The 1,247-nt window shown below is 41.1% G+C and overlaps 1 protein-coding gene across 1 annotated transcript; it reads left to right on the top strand.

Annotated features, from left to right (window-relative positions):
- The first annotated feature begins 306 nt into the window (after window positions 1–306).
- Window positions 307–672, top strand: LOC141660810 (uncharacterized). Its single transcript, XM_074467794.1, has one exon. The coding sequence runs from the start codon at window positions 307–309 to the stop codon at window positions 670–672; it is 366 nt and encodes a 121-aa protein (XP_074323895.1).
- The last annotated feature ends 575 nt before the right edge of the window (window positions 673–1,247 follow it).

The raw sequence follows: 1,247 nt of genomic DNA, 5'->3' as shown, positions 1-1,247 counted from the left end.
TGTCCATGCAAATATTGAACTATGAATAAACCTTTCTTGTCTAAATTCAGAATCATGCCTCCTCGTAGTGCCCGCAACACCAATACCGGAGATCATGAAGATCCACCACCCAACTTGGCTCAACTTATGCAAATACTTCACCAACAATTTGTTACCCTTGCTCAACAACAACTCCTTCAGCAACAACTTCAACAACCACCTCCACCACCACCAACCTCTACAACTTTCAAATCATTCCAAGCTATAAAACCACCGGAGTTCTGTGGATCTCAAGACCCTGTAGAAGCCCAATCTTAGCTTAAAGAGATGGAGAAAGCTTTCACGCTAGTTGTTGTTAGGGAAGAAATGAAGGTCGATTATGTGTCATATTTTGTAAAAGGTGAAGCGAACTATTGGTGGGAGTCAGCCCGTGCTTTAGAAGAAGAAAAAGCTATCACTGGGGATAGCAAGAAGATTTTCCTAGACATGTATTTTCTGAGGTATATGCAGACTCAGATGGAATTGAAGTTCTTTGAATTGAAGAAAGAAGGAATGACTGTAGGAGAGTATGAGAAGAAATTCACTAAATTGGCAAGGTTTGTTGGAGATTATGTGGACATAGATGAAAAGAGAGCGAAGAGATTTCAACAAGGATTGAAGCCTTGGCTACGAAGCAGAGTATTTGCTTTTTAATTGGCCACATATGCTGAAGTGGTCCAAAAGGCGATGGTGATCGAAAGAGAAAGTGAACAAAACTTAAAGGAGAAAGAGAGTAAGAAAATGAAGTTTGGAAGTAATGGAGAAGGATCGGCTCAAAGAAGCCAAAGTGGAAAGAATTTCAAGAAGTTTGGATTCCAGAATCAAGGAGGACCCCGAAGCTTTAAGAAAGGTGATAATAAGATTCATAGGAATAGGATTCAAGGGCCCAGTGGTCAGAGATTCCAACAAGCAACAAATCCGGAGTGTAAATTCTGCCACAAGAGACACACGGGTAACTACAATAAGGCTGACATCATTTGTTACAATTGCAATTTGAAAGGTCATTATACGAATGAGTGTCGAAACCCGAAGCCTCCTGTCACATCCTTCAAGTGTGGAAAGACTGGTCACATGTCAAGGGATTGCAAGACCCCTGGAAACAACAAGTTGATGCAATTGACGGCCACACCTTACAATCAAACAATGACATTTTCTGTTCCAATTCTTCAACTTCCTTCAAATCAACCTTCTGAATCTGCAACTCCAGTGTTTCCTCCCTCCTATCCTTC

Source organism: Apium graveolens, chromosome 5, assembly GCF_009905375.1.
Source record: "Apium graveolens cultivar Ventura chromosome 5, ASM990537v1, whole genome shotgun sequence".
Lineage (NCBI taxonomy): Eukaryota > Viridiplantae > Streptophyta > Magnoliopsida > Apiales > Apiaceae > Apium > Apium graveolens.
This window is presented reverse-complemented; position numbering and strand designations above follow the sequence as displayed.